We start from the raw sequence: 13,463 nt of genomic DNA on the forward strand, positions 1-13,463 counted from the left end.
TGAAAAAAAAATATACTTGAATTTGACCATCCTTTAAGGCTAACACTCGGGTTTTTGGGAAATAAGTCATATATTTGGGTCCTAAAAAGTCGGGGCGTTATACGTACAATTTCTATATGGGCGCTACAAAAGACAAAACTCCTCAAGTGGGTTCTAGTTTTACTGTTGATGAACCACGAGAAACGATCGATGATTTCATGTCTTTCATGGCACAAAATGAGACTTAAACGTAGACACCCCAATAAGAAATTGAAAACTATTTCAAGAAGTCACTTGTAAAATACAAAGGCAATGAATTTCATGTTTTGGACTGGTGGAAGACGAAATCTCGTAATTCGCAATACCTTGTGCTTTCGTTAATGGCACGAGACATATTATCAATTCCAATTTCAATCGTAGCTTCAGAATTTGCCTTTAGTAAGGGAAGTAAGGTTGTGAACAAGTATCGAAGCTCACTTACACCATAATTGGTTGAAGAACTCGTACATAGGATTGGTTGCGTCTGATCAGGGGGAAATGGAACTCTGTTGATGAGAAGTTCGAGGAAGAGGAGAGTGACAAGCAAGATGAGATAATACCTGCATGAATTGTAAGATAATACACTGCCTTATATTTCTCTTGCATTTGCTTACAAGTTACAACATGATATTTGTAATTATTTTTTGATGGCTTAAATTGTAATATTTTATGGGTGGATGGATATTTCTTTCTTTTCATTTATACTATTCAATTAGTTAATGTTGCTTAAATCTCATATTATATGGTTGGCTAATTGCGTTTATTCTTCACTATAACTTTATTTATTTATTTTTATTTTTATGTTGCCTTAACTTAACAAATTATTTTTCTTTTAAAATATATACTTGTAGATATGTCATAAGAAGATAATGCATTGACATATATTTGAGATTATGGAGTTCAAGTCTACTTCCAAGATGGAAAGATAAGCTTACAATACAAGTTGTGCGGAAAACAATTTACAAATAAAACAAATTAGCTGAAATTATATTTGGCTTGTTGGGGAGGAGACCCTGCACCATGTAGCAAAGCTCCTCAGAAAGTCTGAAATTTATTTCGAGCCATTCTTGACTTAAATACAAAAACTTTTTATACTCCTCTTCCTACAATTACAACCAATACAACCAACTACATAATATATACAAGTAGACCTATTATAAATGAAGAAGGGTTAAGCAGAGGAACCGCCTCCATGCTCTCCACAGTTAGTAGAGAAGAAGAACAAGAGAGACTTTTAAGGGAATAAAAAGAACAAGATCATAAAAAAACCATAAAAGAAAGTTTGAAAATGACATCCAGGACCAGGCAACAACATCTACTTCTTCTGAGATAATATGATGATGAAGCAGGTACGAGTAAATAATCAAAGTTTCTTAAAAGTCTCGCAGCATTTTCTAGGTGGGTGGGAATTTCGTACAAATCGAATCATAAAAAGCAGCTGAAAAAACTTGTTCAATATATGAATGAGGACGATAGTAAGACATCCCCCCATCCAATTCAGCAGAGGTAAACGACCATCTTTTGAATACCTCCAGTTCGGAGTCAACCCAGAGTTCTCCTGCAGTTGAAGCCGTAAAAAGAGAACTAAATGATGATTCTGGCGATGAAGGTGGAGGTGGAGGAGGGGGTTACTATTACGGACAAGGTTCATCTGGTTACACGCTACAAAGACATTTATCATATAAAGGTTATTAAATGTATGAAAATTTTATTTGTCTGTATGTGCATGTTACGTTTATTTACTTTGTTCATTTTATGGACGTAGTTTATTTACTTTGGAAGTTAGATCTGTGATATTTTAACAGTTGAATGACCTAGCTAAATGGTCCAACGTATTGATATCATGTGTCTCACCATGGATGATGCTTCATGAAATCTCCTAAATAATAGTTAAATGATCCATTGCGTGCCAAGTGTGTAGATGCGTGATTGTTTTAGTTAAAGCTCTCTATATTTGTACGTGTACCACAATCAATCTTTAAGTGCCCAATCTGCCCTCAATAGGAGTATACGACCCAACTTGAAAATCCAGCCCAATGTTTCTAACCCTAACCCCACCTAAATTCCTTTTTGCTCAACCCACCATAAGAACCCAACACTATTTTGTGATTATTCCAAATTGGATTTGTCATGTGTGATTGCATATGCACATATGCGATCACATATGTTGCATATGGAAAAATATGCAATCACATATGCGATGTATAGACACTCTCTGTCTCTCTCTCTCTCTCATATTTCCACACTAAGTGGTCTCTCTCTCTCTCTCTCTCTCTCTCTCTCTCTCTCTCTTCTCCCCCCCCCCCCTAACATTCCCTCTCTTAGAAGTCGAAAGATCAAGATTTAAGCACTTGTTATTTAATTTAATTTATTTCTCTCAAATATATTTTAAATATGTATAATTAGTTATTTATTAATTTAGGAAAGTTACCCTTAATTTTTTTTTTCTTTTTTTTTTTCTTTTTTTTTACAATTTTTTGAAAATTTTCCATTTTGAAATTAAATTTTTTTTTTTTTAAAAAATAAAATAAAACAAAAGACCCGATCTGAATTGTACCCAACTTGATCTGAATTGGTTTCTCTGATCGAGTCGAACACGGTTTGGGTTAGCCCAGTTACGAATCGTTTCGGATCGAGTCAGGCCTGCTGGACTTGGTCTCGAGTCGGATTGAGTTCGGGACATGTAGTTGACAAAACCGAATCGAGTCGGGTTGGACCTAACTTGGTCCGACTCGACTCGATGCCCACCTCTACCAGCGGTGATTGGCTACTTTTACAGTTAAGTTCAGTGAGACAGGTAAATAAAATAGTTATAATTAAGTGTTTTTTGAATACAAGTCGAAATATATTATTTGAGTCACACTATCTTTAAGTAATTGTTTTGTAATGAGAATGGAATGTGACACATGAATATCTTAGGATAACTGATGGGGCACATATAGGATGCTAGAACACGAACAGCTACAAATGAGATTAACATGGTTTAAGCTTTCCTTACCATTGTAAGACCTTGCGAAGGAGATGATATCTTTTCAAGGGTTGAATTTTGGAGATGTGTGTCATCGTACGTGACGTTAACACCGTATACCTTATGCGGACCACAATTTATTTATGTGTTCATCCAATGGTTGGTAGATTTGACACAGCCACGTGAATAAATCCAATGCTCAAAATACATGCAGTTGATCAGATGCAGATATGGGGTCCCACCAATCAGTCCTGCAATGCAGTGAGGATCCATCATAACCGTACGTTCATGGTCCAACCATGTGGACATATGCAATGATCTGTATAGACACATCATTATTGCTCTCCTGGTTCAAAGTTTCTCTCAAATGCTGAGATCAAGTGATAACAGATTACATTGGACGGTCGTGATTTGAAACATCAGAAGGTGGGCCACTCACCAAATCCAGTGCAGAGAGAGAGAGAGAGAGAGAGAGAGAGAGAGAGAAAATCTTATTAGTTATTAATCATCCACATTAATAACAATAGTAATAAAATAAATCTGAAAATCCAAATTAAAGAAAAAAAAACTACCCCAGACCCCGTGAACATATTTACATCTCTACCCCCAAAAATTCCTGAAATTACGCTTCGCATTTCTTACCGGCTACAGCCCTTCTACAACGACATTAATCTTACTCGGCAGCCAATCCCCATCCTTCCTCGCCTCCGGAACCGGCACGTGCCCGCCCTTCACCGGCACCAGCTTCACGACCGTACAGTCATCGCCCAACGGTACTCGCCCCTTCAACTGCTGGAAACCGGGGACCAGAACCCGGTCCACCCACTCATCCAAACCGGCCCCACCGAACCATGCCCCACCCACGATCCGGTCCAGCACCTCATCCCCCACCTGGATCGACCGTCCATCGCCCACGATGCTGGAAAATCTGTTGGCGATCGTCGTGGCCACCTTCGCCCGGAGTGGGCCGAAGTCGACCGGCTTGAAAACGATCCTCTCATCGACCAATTCAATAATCTCGGTGGGTGGCATTGACAGCGGCGGTAACATCCATCTGTTCGCTGGGCCGCTGCCGCGATCATGCCCGTGCTCAACGGTCAGATCGCTTGAATTGCGGGACCCTTCAGCACCATCCTCATCAGTGGTGACATCTGCTGCTAAATTGAGGTCGATCGACAGGCCCGGTCCGGGCGAGCTGGGTTCTTTCCTTGGCTTTGTGGGCCTGTCATCATCAGCGTCCCACCCCCATTCAGCCCGGCGCTTGCCCGTCTTCCCACTGACCATTATCTGCAGCTGCCACCCGTGGCTCGCCACTGCCATGAGCTTCTCCTCACTGTGTGGGGTAGAATTTGGTGGGCCCTTGAGATTCTCTGGCCACCAATCGGCGGTTAGGATGAAGATCACACTCCCCAGCCCGACCTCCCGCCCATGCGAATCTGTCAGCCGTCCCTTCTCCACCGCACGCTTGATGCTGCTGTGGACTAGCATATCAGCGCGGTCCATGTCCTCGAGCACGACCACTGAGAAGGGGTTCCGCCGCACTGCCTCCACTATCCGATCAAGCACTGTCTTCCCACGGAAATTCACACCTGATTCCTCGTCATCGCCTGACCGTGACCCAAGATGGATGGTGATTGGATTGGTGCCACACACCAGCTCCGACAACGCCAATGCCATCTTCTTCTTACCAACCTTATCAGGGCCAAGGAACAGCAACCATGTGTCGCCTTTTGCCCCTGGCCCACGCCGTTTCCCATTGCCAGATTTGCACCGTATGATCGTCATGGCCACTTCTGATGCAGCTTCTGGCTGCCACCCAACCTTCTCCGTGAGGCCCTTGAAAATCCTCTTGAAAGAGTCAGCGTCCAATGCATTGGCCTGCTTCTCACCCTGCTGGTTGGATAACCCGTCCTGCCATTCAGAAGGAATGCAGCCTGCAAAATCCTTGATCCGCTCTTTGTGGGTTTTCTCTACAGAATTCTCGGGGATCTTTTGCCGCCCAAGAGCAAGGTCAGTCCTTACGGGGCTTCCAGGCGGGGTGACTGGATGGTTGGTTGGATTTGATTGAGGAATGTGGCCCATCTGCAAGGTGGGTAGGGTACGGGTGAGCTGTAACTTGGGTTGGAAAGGCTGGCGCCCGGTCAGATTGGGATTGTATAAGCTTGGGACCGGCTGGGCCATCGTTGCCGGCCTTAGGGACCCAGCAACTGAATGGAAACTGGGGTGGAGATGACGGCACGTTTCATTCCATTTCTTCTGCAATTCTTCAGTCTTCTGCTTCCAGGCGAGTTCTTGATCCTTAGTCTGTAAGACGCACAACGACGGTCGAAAATCAAGGAATTTAGTACAGAAACTCCTCTCGATGATAGAATTTAGAAGTTCAAGAATCGAAGTAATACATTTATAAGCACATACCTGCGGTTGATCGGCCAGTTTGGAATCTGCATTGTTCTGCTTTACAATCTGCATCCATTGTGGCAAGGTGGGCCGCGCTTCTGTTTTGGCATCCGAAGAGGATTTCTCAAACTCCATGCTGAGTTTGGCCAGTTCTTGCTCGTAGTTCCCCATACAAGCCGGGCAACAGCTACTTCCTCGGGATGGATCTGAGTTCTCAGATGGGCGTCTTGATGGGAGAGGAGCTCCCACCATCGGAAAACCCTTCAAAGGGGTGAGAGACCCGACTGAGCTGCTTAGAATTCCATTGCTGCCGAGCCTGAAAGTATAAAATAAAAAATAAAAAATTACTCCTTTAATCTTTTCCAAAAGAATGCTTCTGTTAGAGATCAAGCAAGATGGTGTTTGAAATCAATCTTGATTAGAAACATGGCAAAATTGTGGGTAAAAAATACATGCTCTGTATTACCCAAATCATGCAAGAGGTTGCCCGAAATCCATCTCGTCTACAGATTCTGTAACTCGAATTGTCTAAATCTGTGTTTGGGCCCCAACAAAATTGTGGGATATAAGCATCTGTCGGCACGTCATCTGGGGTGGGCTCCCAAATGCAAACAGATAGACAGGTTTAAGCATCAGCACATTGGCTGAAGCCCCCAATTGAGATTGCATGGAAAATTCTGTTCGGACCATTTTCCATGAATTCCCGATTTGGGCAGTTTGGAGAACATTCAAATGTAGCTTTGAGTTGAACTACAGCAGTAATTCACCATAAGAAGAAACTATGAAACTGTAAATTCTCTACTTAAATGGAAAGATGGTTGCTCAGTCCCCAACGCAAGAAGAAATGCTGTTGTTTCCCTAATCTCCAAAACTGGGTCTGGACCATTTCTGCGATTTACCAATTTGGGCGGTTTCAAGAACATCCAAACACAGATTAAGTGCTGCCATAATAAAAATTTATCAAGAACATCCAAACACAGATTAAGTGCTGCCACAATAAAATTTATCATAGTACAAGGTTGTGGTCTATATGTGAAGAAAGAGGAGAACCTTTGAACTGCAATTGACTAAAAAAATGGGAAGATGCATGCTTAATCCTCATCACAAGAAGAAATGCTATTGTTTTCCTATCTCCAAAAATGGGTCTGAACTGTTTTCCATGAATTCCTGATTTGGGCTGTTTCAAGAACATCCATACACAGATTAAGTGTTGCCACAAAAGGAATTTTCACCATAGAACAAGCTCTGTGGTCTATAAATGAAGAAACAGAACCTTTGAACTGCAATAGTCTATTTAGGAAGATGAATGCTCAATCCTCATCACAAGAAGAAATGTGTTGTGTTCCTAGTCTCCAAAAAATGGGTTTGAACCGTTTTCATGAATTCCCAATTTGGGCATTTGAGAACATCCAAACACAGTTTTAAGCGTCGCCACAATAGGAATTTTCACCATACAACAAGCTCTGTGGTCTATAAATGAAGAAAGAGAAGAACCTTCCAACTGCTATTGTCTACTTAGGAAGATGCCTGTTCAATTCTCATCAAAAGAAGAAATGCTGTTGTTTTCCTAATCTCTGTTGATTTTGAACTACCCACATGAGATGATTCTGTTCTTAGAAAAGAAACCAAAACTAGAAGTCATCTATGCAAGTAGAAAACATTGCATCCATTAATCAAAGGTAAGCTAATATCAAACTTGAAGAACTTTGATTGCAGAATTAAAGAAAGTGAGAAAAACCCACCTCGAAAATAGTGCCGGAACTGGCGATCTCGCAGCAATTGGAACCGCCTGCAGGTCCCAATCATTCTCCATCGACGGATGATAGACCTGGCACCGCAGATAGGTCTCACACGTCGCGGTCCCGATCAGCCATAGCCGACCACCACTACCGCCTCCCTCTCCGAACCTTGTCAGCAGCTTCCCCATCTCTGCGACTGCTGTGCGGCCTGCCTCTGATACAATCTGCTGAAGCGGGCCTGTGCCCGTAACACCAAACCCCGCTGGCTGCTCGACGAGCCACTTCAAGTCCCCTAAATCAAGAATCACGCCGCCACCGCTATTGATTCGAGTCTCGAATGAATTCCCCAATTCAATCAGCTTTGCTGGGATCTGCGACCGATCAGACCCAAATTCCTTTTCCAAAGATACCACCTGTACATTCTGAAGCAGTCCTTCACCTATTTCCCTCTTCTCAATCTTCTGAAGGAGCTCTCTCATCACCGCCTCCGGCTCTGATTCCCCAACCAAAACCGGATTCCGTTTCTTTGATCTCAACATAATATCGATAACTCGCTTCACCTCCTCCTTCCTCTGCTGCCCGGTTGGCTCGAGGCTCCCCTGCTGCAGCCGAGGGTTCAGATACAGATTCCGGTTCACCAGCGGGGCTGGGCGGAATCCCAGCCCCCCACCAATTGCCCCTGAGCTCGCAGTGCCAGCTGAATTTAATGACTGCTCAATGGTGGCCTTGACGGCAGGGCTCGAGAAGCTTGCCTCTCGCATGACCCGGCTGACACTCGGGTCATCAAGGATCGACACGATGAGCTGCTCGAGCTCAACCTTCACTGCCAAGAGAGGTTGCTGCTGCTGCTCTGGGCAGCCACGTCGCTGGTGGGCCTGGGCACGCTTGAGGGCCGCCATCAGTGCGTTTGAGATTGGCGGCTCCAGGCCTGGTGAGAGGTTCTGGGCAGACGGGAGCCGTTCCAGGGCGACGCTGAAGCAGAGCTCGAGCGCCCGGCATTGGAGCGGGTGTGATGAATTTGGGTGAGACCGTATGCAGGCCTGCCGGAGGTACCCTGACGGCGAGGCAAGGAGTGTGGCAGCGACATGGAGCGGGGTGGTCTGACCGTGGTTCCGACGGGCGGCCTCTGCAATCGAATGGTTGAGGACGCTCGCCGCCTCCGGCGTTAGGGTTTGCTGGATCGTGCTTAATCCGGCTCTCATCGCTCCCGAATTCAATACCTTTTCAATCCAAAACAAGAATCCCCCAAACTGAAATCACTCAGAATTCGATTTTCGATCTTGAAACCTTATCAATCGACGTTTCTTCGGATTCCAATCTACAGCTGAAGCTTCAACCCGTACTTAAAATCCTTCAAATCCAATAAGAGCTTCAAAGACATCATCTCAAATAGCGAAAGACCCAAATCCCTCCTTTTCTCCTCCTCCTTTGCAATTTTCCTACAAGCAAGAATCCCCTTTCTGGCAGCTTGAAGCTGATTTTCGGCTGTGGGAACGTTTCGATTCGGAAAGAATCCTCACTTTCAAGGAAAATTCACTGGCTCCAGACAACGAATCAGACCGTTAAAGTGATATGCGGAGGACCCAAATCAGATCTAGAGTTCTTTCGGCGAGAATTCAATAGAAAAGGAAAGATAAAATGTTCTACTTCACGAAAATTGCATCTCTCACCGTCTCAGAGAGCCTCCGGCGATGAACACCGCCTTTGTTTTTCTTTTCAATTTTCAATAGCAGCTTCTCAAATACCCAACAAAAACAAAAGCGGTAAAAAGATAGAAATTACACCAAGTGAGAAAGGGAAACCGATAAACCTCGAAATGGAAAACAGCACTATCTGTAACCCAAAGCAAGAAAGAAGGTAGATGAAAAAAAGCCAAGTTGGGTTTTCACCTTTTCCTTTGAAAGCATTTTTTTAGAGAGAGAGAGAGAATAGAGGAAAATTGCAACTGGGTTTTGTTCTCAATAGAGAAATAGATGAAAATTTCTATTGGGTTTTGTTCTCAAGAGAGCAATAGATGAAAATTGCAAAAGGGTTTTTCTTTAGAGAGAGAGAGAGAGAGAGGGAGAGAGAGAAGAAATTGCAGTTGGGTTTTGCTTTTATAGGTAGAGAGAGATGAAAATGCAATTGGGTTTTTGTCTGAAAGCATTTGAAAGAGAGAATTTTGTTTCAATTCATCTTATATTTACCTCGTTGGATCTCTGTGTGAGAGAGAGAGAGAGAGAGGTGTTGTGAGGATTTCCAGACATTGCTTTCTGGGACAGTGCCATCTGTGCTCTCCTTTCCCCCGTCTACTTCTCCTCTCTCTCTCTCTCTCAGCTGCTGACCGACGATTGACTGTGCCCTCTCTCTCTACCTTTCCTGACTATCTTTCTTTAAAAAAAATTTGAAAAAAGCGAGTGGGGGTTGGTTTCTCTTTCTTCAACCAAATATCTGCTTTTTCACACGCAACCGCTGCCTGTAAAAAGGCAGAGCGCACGGAATTCACCTTTTCCTTTCGCTCCTATTTTTTACTCTGCTTTTTCATTCTCTATACTCCTATATCCAATACAGAGAGAAAGTTAGAGAGATAAAGAGAAACATCTCTGATATCTCTCTCTCTCTCTCTAACGTTGGGTTCGGTTGATGGCAGAGCCTCTACTTTTTCGCTACTTTTAAGTCATTAAAGTCGGCAAAACGAAATCATCATCATATATTCCTCTCTCTCTCTCTCTCTCTCTCTCTCTCGTTATAACGCACGCTCACTTGCCTTTTACGCGTTTATCGAAGCTACCTCTCTCTCTCCGCATCTTGGTACAATATACACGCGTTGTCGATTCTAGAAGTGGGGTCCATGGTTTCATGATCCAAACCATCCATTAATTTTGTAACCGGAATACTCTATTGCAGCTGTTTTACGCTGCTGCTGATACACATTACTCTATGGGGCTCACATTTTCGTTACATCTACTCCGTTCATCAGTTGGGCCTTATCTTGTATACCAAATGTCCTGGAAATCATCTCATCCAAAAGGACCTGAATTTTATATAAAAGTTTCACATAAATTCTATGGTGTGGCCCGCATTAGTTTTGGATTGGCAGTGAATTACTTGTGACCTGACATTTGACCAAAATCACGATAAAAAGTGTCTCATGTATAATTTATTCATTTGTTGCCGGCTCATATTAAAATAAAAAATAAAATATAAAAAAATTTATGATATAATTCATCTTTTGTTTTAAATTAGAGAATAAATATTTACACCTGATTAAGGAGAGTCCTTATAAGTATATTTGTATATTTGTTTGATTTGTATATTTGTTTCATCCTATTATATTAGAAGGTGAGGTAAAATAGGAAGAAAATTATATGGTGTGGTCCACCTTAGTTTTGGATCGGAGGTGAATTACTTGTGAGCGGACTCAGTGAGCCTTTGTAATCAAAAGCACTCTAGGTCTTACATTTGATTTGTCCATTTGAAGCATTGCGTCAGCTCATGTTGGAATGTGAGGTAAAATATGAAGAAGATTATATTGTGTGGCCCACCTTAGTTTTGGATTGAAGGCAAAATACTTGGGACCTAACTACAACAACCCTTGTAACCAAAAGCATAGTAGATCTTATATTTGATTTGTCCATTTATTGCTGTGGTTCATGTTGAAACATGAACTCAAATACAAAGAAGTTTTTATGGTATGGCCCAACTTAATTTTTGATTGATGTGAATTACTTGTGAGGCTTGATTATGATAACACGCTGCATATCTTTCTTGGTATAGCTGGATGGAAAGAAGACCAAATGGAAGTGGACGTAGTTCATAGATCCGAGCTCACTCTTACATAAGGGATGATGTAACCAGGTCCCAAATGTGTCTAGATTAAAAAATATTCATTATAGATAATAAGAAATTGTTATTTAAATTGTGAACAGTAAATCAACCATAACTTTTTATCTGAGTATTATAATGTGATGCATGGCCTATGAAGTTTTACTATAATATAGGCCATTTAGGTCAACTGACCCTATAAGTGGGTTGCATTAATCCATTTTGTAATAAAACACTTCATTCCAATGTTAAATTAAAGTTTTAGAAATATCTTACTAATTTTAGTGAGTTTTAGTTTAGATATTTCGAGTTTTAATATGTGCAATCTTTTTAGGAATTACTTCTAATTATGTTAGGAATCATTTGGCATGATTAAATTATGATTTGTTTTTTCAACTAAATTCTCATTTAGTTGAATTAAAATTCCTACTTAGAGTTTTTGTTTTTCTTTACAAGTGTTGTAATTGAGAAGCATGAGCATTATTGGTTAATAAAATTTCAAAAATTTCTTTTTATCTTGTGCATTCAAAAATAACATCGTGGATTCACAATTTCGCATACTTGAGGAAGACAATGAGTGTCCTCCTCACACCCTTTCTGGCATTAGATTGTAGGTAACCTTTGTAACCAAAAGCAATGTAGGTCGTGTATATTTGATTTGTTTATTTATTGTGCCGGCTTGTGTTAGAATGTGAGGTAAGAAATGAAAAATATTCGATCACACCACATGAACATGAGTGAGAATTGGTTACCCACCATTGGAACCTTTTTGGGCCCATAGAGGTTTTGGATCATGTTGATGTTTGTGTTTTCCTACCTCTAGGTGTGATTCCGCGTGTAAAGATGTTGGATGGCATATGAGCACTATGGTATTCTTTGAAATGTTTGCTGGTTCATTTGGCTCCATGTTTTTATGACATGAATCACTTGAATTCTAGAGCTGCCTCATTTTTGGGCTCATATCCTAACATTTGCTATGACATGGGTGAATGTTACATGGACATCACAGTAACCCCTTATAGATTTTAGTCACATTGTGATAGGTTTTGTGAAATTTGCATCCAATGGAATCTGAGGTGGACCACACCATTGGAAACGATGTAAAATCGCACCTAAAACCTTTGAATTTGCAGCCATGTAACCCTTACTAAGTTTTGAGATCACATGGGTGCAGTGTGCTTCCAGCACAATGACGCACGGCTGATGAACGCATTGGATGGTATGTGCTTTCGGTAAAAAAAAAATTGACTGGGCTAAGAAACAAGGAGTATAGTGAGACTTGTTGTGACGAGATATCATCGGTAGAATCTTATATTACGTTAGTCTAATACCGGACTATTTTCAAACATGCTTCGTACACCATATCTTTGCATGTGGCCGGATTAAATCTTATTCGGTCAGTCTAAGGTCCAATGGTCCGGATCACTTCTGTCGTCGACCGGGTCTTTTCTGATCCATCTTGGTCATGAAACTGTCCGCGATCCGCTCTACATCAGAAATGAAAAATATTCGATCACACCACATGAACATGAGTGAGAATTGGTTGCCCACCATTGGAACCTTTTTGGGCCCATAGAGGTTTTGGATCATGTTGATGTTTGTGTTTTCCTACCTCTAGGTGTGATTCCGTGTGTAAAGATGTTGGATGGCATATAAGCACTATGGTATTCTTTGAAATGTTTGCTGGTTCATTTGGCTCCATGTTTTTATGACGTGAATCACTTGAATTCTAGATCTGCATCATTTTTGGGCTCATATCCTAACATCTGCTATGACATGGGTGAATGTTACATGGACATCACAGTAACCCCTTATAGATTTTAGTTACATTGTGATAGGTTTTGTGAAATTTGCATCCAATGGAATCCGAGGTGGACCACACCATTGGAAACGATGTAAAATCGCACCTAAAACCTTTGAATTTGCAGCCATGTAACCCTTACTAAGTTTTGAGATCACATGGGTGCAGTGTGCTTCCAGCACAATGACGCACGGCTGATGAACGCATTGGATGGTATGTGCTTTCGGTAAAAAAAAAATTGACTGGGCTAAGAAACAAGGAGTATAGTGAGACTTGTTGTGACGAGATATCATCGGTAGAATCTTATATCACGTTAGTCTAATACCAAACTATTTTCAAACATGCTTCGTACACCGTATCTTTGCATGTGGCTGGATTAAATCTTATTCGGTCAGAGTCTCACCTAACTCATTGTTTCCCAGCCTCACTAAATCAGCTCCTATGTACTTTGATGGCCCCACATCTAAGTGCTCACTTGATGGGTCCAATTCATGTCACGCAAATAATACGGTGGGCCCCACAGATTATTTCAGTCTTTTGTTGTGACCCACCGTGGATGGACTGTGTATCAGTCTTATCTTTGCTAGGAGTTCTCGATGCCGTTAGATGGACGGTTTGCATTTAACATGGAGAAACTGGTACGTTGTAATCTAGGAGAAATTTCAAGCATGCTTCATCTTAGTGGGACCCAATTGATCAACGGTATTGATTATCGAACCATGGGCGTAGCTAGTTA

General features: G+C 41.8%; 1 protein-coding gene across 1 annotated transcript; it reads right to left on the reverse strand.

Moving 5' to 3' along the window:
• Positions 1-3,454: 3,454 nt before the first annotated feature.
• LOC131256828 (protein SUPPRESSOR OF MAX2 1-like) lies at positions 3,455-9,795 on the reverse strand. Its single transcript, XM_058257881.1, has 3 exons — positions 7,126-9,795; positions 5,402-5,699; positions 3,455-5,290 (listed from the first exon to the last, which is right to left on the reverse strand). Exons 1-3 carry the CDS (start codon positions 8,322-8,324, stop codon positions 3,632-3,634), a joined length of 3,156 nt encoding a protein of 1,051 aa, XP_058113864.1. The 5' UTR covers positions 8,325-9,795; the 3' UTR covers positions 3,455-3,631.
• Between the last annotated feature and the right edge of the window lie 3,668 nt (positions 9,796-13,463).

This window comes from Magnolia sinica, chromosome 9, assembly GCF_029962835.1.
Source record: "Magnolia sinica isolate HGM2019 chromosome 9, MsV1, whole genome shotgun sequence".
In the NCBI taxonomy this organism is placed as follows: domain Eukaryota; kingdom Viridiplantae; phylum Streptophyta; class Magnoliopsida; order Magnoliales; family Magnoliaceae; genus Magnolia; species Magnolia sinica.